This window comes from Eschrichtius robustus, chromosome 4 (assembly GCF_028021215.1).
Source record: "Eschrichtius robustus isolate mEscRob2 chromosome 4, mEscRob2.pri, whole genome shotgun sequence".
In the NCBI taxonomy this organism is placed as follows: domain Eukaryota; kingdom Metazoa; phylum Chordata; class Mammalia; order Artiodactyla; family Eschrichtiidae; genus Eschrichtius; species Eschrichtius robustus.
In genome coordinates, this window is record NC_090827.1 from 88,127,025 (window position 1) to 88,133,514 (window position 6,490).

The 6,490-nt window shown below is 38.3% G+C and overlaps 1 protein-coding gene across 1 annotated transcript in view; it reads left to right on the forward strand.

Annotated features, from left to right (window-relative positions):
* The window catches only part of UGDH (UDP-glucose 6-dehydrogenase), a 28,915-nt gene extending 22,736 nt beyond the window's left edge, over positions 1-6,179 (forward strand). Inside the window, exons 8-12 of the mRNA XM_068543084.1 lie at positions 1,086-1,216; positions 1,707-1,840; positions 2,259-2,350; positions 2,465-2,575; positions 4,847-6,179. Of these exons, the coding sequence (XP_068399185.1) occupies positions 1,086-1,216; positions 1,707-1,840; positions 2,259-2,350; positions 2,465-2,575; positions 4,847-4,957 (579 nt within the window). The 3' untranslated portion in view covers positions 4,958-6,179. The remainder of the gene's footprint in view (positions 1-1,085; positions 1,217-1,706; positions 1,841-2,258; positions 2,351-2,464; positions 2,576-4,846) is intronic.
* The last annotated feature ends 311 nt before the right edge of the window (positions 6,180-6,490 follow it).

Here is a 6,490-nt window from a genome sequence, read left to right on the forward strand (position 1 = left end):
TCACAGAGCTAAAATTAGAGACCCTTCTCAAACTGGAAATAGAGTTAACATTTATTGCATGCTTACTCTGTGCCAGGCACTCTTTTAAGCACTTTACATGTAGTATCTTAGTCCTCATCGTTAATATTATCCCCCCATATATAGATGAGGAAGCTGAGGCTTAGCAATGTTAAGTAATTTGTTCAAGATACCAGCCAGTGTATGTACCTTTCCCAAATATTTTTTCCCCAAGTTTACAGCTTTTCAGATTTCAGCAGCCAGTAGGAATGGAAGGAAATTAACGTTTTTAGGGAAATGTACACTTTTAGGTTCATTTCACTCAATCCAGTATGATGGCTTTATCTTACTGTCCATTGTGGGGAAAATGCAGATAAAGGCTTGATTTTCCAAAACTTTCAGCTCATTTCCCAAGCTCTCAGGCTCTGAGACGGCTTCTAGAAGCTTAGAGCCTTAAAAAAAAGTCTTTCCTTATATCCATATGGTCACAAGTATGATGTCTTGTTTGTAAATTCTTAGGAGAGTAACAGATTAGGTGATCAGAGACTTTTACTCGTAACATTTAGTTAAAAATTTTGCCAGATGTTCGTGCTGTTATGGTTCATCCAGAGGCAGCTATAACTCTGTACATAGTTTGACTGTTCTCTGTCCACTTTCTACTCACACTCAGTTTTGGTGAGGGGTCAGGGGTAAGCATATGAAGGAGTACTTTGGGGTTTAATTGCTTCAACAGGGTTTGGAGAAGTTGGCTATGTGCCTTTTTTAGGTTGGCCTCATGGCTGGACCTCAAATGGGGTTGAAATTTAGCTGTGCTCCCCACCTTAACATCCATCCCAGCCCGATGCATGGAAAGTTAAGCCAAATGAAAATGAAAATTTTCAGGCTGGCTGTAAGGAGTGGGGGGTGGGTAATTCTTTCTTTATTTTTTTCAGTCTGTAGATACTAAAGAGGTTGTTAATCTTTGCCTCCTGTTAATTTATAAGGCTTGTATTCATACAAGAGTACTCACCCATAAAGCTGTGAGCAGTGTATGGTACAGGTTGCACCTCTTCTAACTGATCCTTGCATAATTGTCCTTGTCATTTCAGGTCATAGACATGAATGACTACCAGAGAAGGAGGTTTGCTTCCCGGATTATAGACAGTCTGTTTAATACAGTGACTGATAAGAAGATAGCTATTTTGGGGTTTGCATTCAAAAAGGACACCGGTGATACGAGGTACCAGTTCTTTGAAATATTTCAACCTTTTTGAGAATGTTAACTCCTCATCTTATCCAGATTTTTTTTTTTTAGGTAAGAAGTGGATTTATTTAGAGAGAAAAACACTCCACAGACAGAGTGTGGGCCATCTCAGAAGGCGAGAAAGGCCTTATCCTGATTTTTTGATAGTGGTTGTGTATGTGAAATACATGTATGTATATAGTATAAAGAATAAAAATAAAGTGGACATCAATATCCTCACAAGAAATAGAATCTCACCTGTATATTAAACCCCTTAGGTATTAGAATATATGCCATTTATGGGACTTCCCTGGCGGTCCAGTGGTTAAGATTCTGTGCTGCCAATGCAGGGGTTGTGGGTTTGATCCCTGGTCGGGGAACTAGGATCCCACCTGCCATGCGGCATGGCCCAAAAAAAAATAATTAAAAAAAAAATTTAGAATATATGCCATTTAAAAGTGCAGCAATACTGATTTTTTTCCTTCAGAGAGTCGTCTAGTATATATATTAGCAAATATTTGATGGATGAAGGCGCACACCTCCATATATATGATCCAAAAGTACCAAGGGAACAAATAGTTGTGGATCTTTCTCATCCAGGAGTTTCAGAGGATGACAAAGGTAAGTAGGCTTTGAGTCTCATGTGTCACTTTGAGTTTGGGCCCCCAGACTTTGTTCTCTAGAAACCTTTGGTTGTTCAGTATTTATCATTTATATCATTGGTAGGCCCCTCTTTTCAACCTTATTTCTCTAAAATTAAACTCTCAGACATTGCTTCATCAAATTTGATTTGAAGTAATCAGCTGTGGGTTAGTCTAGTGATTTTTCCAACATATTCTAAAAAGTCCTGGAGATTCCAAGGAGTGCTTCTGGGGCAAAATTGGGAGTACTCCAGGCCCCCCACCGTTACCCCTACTCACACTTTAACCAGACCATTCCACTTCTGTCAGACCCTCAACTCCTCCAGCAATCTTAGTGTTAAAATGCATAATTTCAAATCACTCCTTTCTTATTCCAACTTTCTGTTGGGTTGTTATAGTGGCCCGGCTCGTGACCATTTCCAAGGACCCTTATGAAGCATGTGATGGTGCCCATGCTGTTGTGATTTGCACTGAATGGGACATGTTTAAGGTGAGGTGACAGTAATGAGATTAAGGAAAATTTTAGAGGTGTTCTAGTACCATTTGGGGTTGAGTATGTGTTCCCATATATGCTCTACTTGTTTCTTTGGTTCTGTCTTTACAGGAACTGGACTATGAACGCATTCATAAAAAAATGCTGAAGCCAGCCTTTATCTTTGATGGACGACGTGTCCTGGATGGGCTCCACAATGAACTACAAACCATTGGCTTCCAGGTAAGCATGATCCTGGATTGGTTTTGTTTCATTTGTTTGGTCATTTCCTTTTTAAAGGCTTTGAGTTTTAGAATTTTAATATTTTTTCATTTAGCAATAGCATAACTCTGGGGCAACATGTCAGTCCATTCTCTGGGAAGTTCTGTGGTATTTGTGAAGTACTCCACTCCCTCCTTAAAATTGTGATCTACACGTCATTCAGTGTTGGTCTTTCTTACATAATATCAGTTGCCTATCATATGGGGCCAAGATATGCCTTGCCTTACCTCATATAAACATCAAGTAAGAAAATATACACATAAAAAAATTTTTTTTTTTCCTGGAGCCTCCAAAGCTAGTCTGCTGCACTGTCTGCATCACACTGACCCGCTCTGAGGCCAGGTCACTTATTCCTATATGAATGTTTTGAAAACTGCAGTATGCAATATAGTTGTCACATGTTGGTATGGGATCCTATGCCTCTGGGTGCTCAGCACTGTGCTGGTGCTGTGAGAGGTCTGAATGAAAAGTATGGGAGCTGCAGTGGTGCTGGCCCTCTTTTAGTTCAGAGTTTGTCAGTTAATTATGGAACGTTTAGAGAGCTGACACAAACCTGCACAGTACATTTTATGTTGCATCCATTTCAATTCTACCAGGGGCCCCAAAAGTATTAATAAGAGGGAGCTACTTTCCATTTCCTCAGAGCAGAAATGGAGTGGGAGTCTTGGGGGGAGGTTGGGAGGATAAAGAAATCTGCCGGGAGATTGCTGCCAGCATAGTCCCGAAGCAGGGCAGAGTGCAGCAGTGCTTAGAGCTGGCTGTGTGTGTCTGCTCAGCACCAGCTGTCTTGGAGAGGTACTGATGAGGCTTCATCCACTGTTCAAAATATCTCATCTGGTTCTCTTAACCTGTCACTGACTTGTTGAAGATCCTTCTTATTTAGAATTCAGTGCCCATTTCTCATTCATGAGAGATTAACTTGCAAGAAAAATCAGATGACATCCTTGTCTGTTCACACTCCATCAAAGACCCTGGGGACCCTTTTTTTTTTTTTTTAATAAATTTATTTATTTATGGCTGCATTGGGTCTTCATGGCTGCACGTGGGCTTTCTCTAGTTGCGGCGAGCGGGGGCTACTCTTCGTTGCGGTATGCAGGCTTCTCATTGGGGTGGCTTCTCTTGTTGCAGAGCACGGGCTCTAGGCATCCGGGCTTCAGTAGTTGTGGCACGCGGGCTCAGTAGCTGTGGCGCTTGGGCTTAGTTGCTCCACGGCATGTGGGATCTTCCTGGACCAGGGATCGAACCCGTGTTCCCTACATTGGCAGGCGGATTCTTAACCACTCTGCCACCAGGGAAGTCCCCCTGGGGACCCTTTTATCCTATCCCACCTTAGTGAGTAATGTGATTGTTTTTCACAGTCATGACTTAAACTCAGCAATGTTATTTTTTAAAGATTATTTGCAGGCACAGACACATTTTCTCTCATTCCTGTTTTACTCATCTAAAGGAGAAGATATGTAGAGGTGTATATATTTAAAATAAGTTTGAGTTCTTATAAAATTAACTTTTCCAAGTAAGGAAAAACAATTAGACTGGAATTACTAAATAAAGGGAATTTATAAGCCACTAAATAAGACAATTGATGAATATAAAGCAGAAGCCCTTTGTGGTATGAGTCAGCATTAAATATTAATTTTTAATTAAAAAGACATGAAGATTGTTTAGTATATTTATCTGTGCTGTGTAGAGAGGAGATAAACTTATGACTATTAAAGAAGCAGTGTCTTTAAAGATAAGATTGATTATTTTGGATAGAGGGGATTCCAGCTGGAGCCTTTCAGGCTCTGAAACCTGAACTTCTAAAAAGCTATGCTGTTATAGCTTATGCAGGCTTTTTAGAATGAGGGAAACAGACATTAGAATAGAGTTTGAAAGAATGTGAATTAACTGGAATCCGGTCTGTTTATTGCTTTCACATGTGCTACTGAAACAATCGTGGCAGGTGGTTCCCTATTCTGTTTGAGGGGGTCTGGTGTCGAGAATGACAGGAGTCAGTGTGCCCTGTTATGAATATGAAAAGGGGAGTGCAGACTGACTCTAGAAACATAAACAGTGTGGAAGGAACCAAAGATCTTTCATAGCAGCCCAGATGACTTGAGAAACTTTTTCTGCCTTGAAAAAGAAAAAAAGCATCTAGGTTTTAGCCCTTATTATACTACATTACAGAGTTTTTACATTTAGGTATTGTAATTGTTAATAATTTTCTTTCTAAAATCTTTTTTTCCCCTCTAGATTGAAACAATTGGCAAAAAGGTGTCTTCAAAGAGAATTCCATATGCTCCTTCTGGTGAAATTCCAAAGTTTAGTCTTCAGGATCTACCCAACAAGAAACCCAGAGTATAGACATTGCCATTTTTATTTGTAATTTTTTTGGTACTTCAGGATAGCAAATATCTATCTGATACTAAATGGTAAATGAATCAAGTGCTTTTAAGGAAACAAAGCTATTTTTTTAATAATCAAATTTATACTAGCTGTATGGGAATTGGCATATCTGTAATTATGAAACTAGAATATTTTTTACATATTTTTATAATATTGTTACCTCAGTGATTGGATGCATAGCAAATAACTGTGTTGGTTTTAATGGTGTCAAGTTTTGTAAAATTAAACTTCAAACACTTTTTACTTTATAAAATGTCTTTAGGCAGCACTTTAACATCACATTGTAATGGGAATGGCACGCTTCAGTTTTTCTGATCATTGGTTTATCTACTTGTCATTAAGTATGTATTTTAAACCATGAAATGGCTATGCTAAATACTGGGCTAAACCTGTTAACCTTTCCAAAAGTGTCATGGAAGTTTAGAGGTTTCTGGATTAATTGGGTAAGATGTTTTCCATGCCATTTCTTGTCTCTCTGAACTGAGGAGGATGCAATGGACAGAATGTGGCCTTTGAGCTTTTTTTTTCCTATGCTTCCGTGTTAGAAGTAGCCCTACAAGTATGGTTTGGTTATTGTTCTTTTGCTCCTTTTGTTTTAATGAGCTGTGTTGTTGGTTTTCTAGTCCAAAAAGATCATCACTGCCCATTTCCAATCAATCCAAATAAGACTAAAAGGCAATATTTTTTTTAGCATGAAGAGAAAATCAGTGTAGTGAAATGAAAATCTATTTCATTCCACTTCTTGTTTTTCCTCACCGATCACTATGTTTTTTTAGTCCACTATTTGTTACTTTTACTTTGCATTTTCTTCCTGTAACTCATTGCGATTTCTCCCTTTTTCTTTAAGTAATAAAACCAATATAATCTCATATATAAACTTATAGAAGTAGATTTTACAAGTTATGTATAGCATAATCCTAAAATAAGGAATTTTGTGTCTTCAACTACGTTTTTTCTTATGTCTCTTTGACTTATATTTGATTTTCTCTTGTGTTTATCATTACTGAAATATGTCAGATGTCCATTTGATGCTTGTGCTCTGCTGAGAGTGTACAAATTGAGTTAAACAGATACAAGTCTCATCCTTTAGGAATTTAGCGGTTCAATAAGAATACAGAGACAGATGGGGACAGAGACACCTATACAGATATCAAATACATAAATAAAATATTCTGCATAAGCCACTGTGTGGGTTATTTTTTGTCTAGTGCAAGTAACTAATAAGTCATGACAGTATGACATTAGACAGGAAAACAACACTCCTTACTTTTTTGAGAAAGGGGAATTATATTGTTCTTTCAAATGATGCAAGAAAGCGAGGGAATTTAGCAAATAGACCAGGTATCGGCAAACTAAATCCCATTGGCCAAATCTGGCCAGCCACCTGTGAGCTAAGAATGTCTTTTACATTTTTACATGATTGATTACATCTTAAATGGTTATATAAATTGCTATCTGGTCCTTTAAGAAAAAGTTTGCAGACCAGAGTGA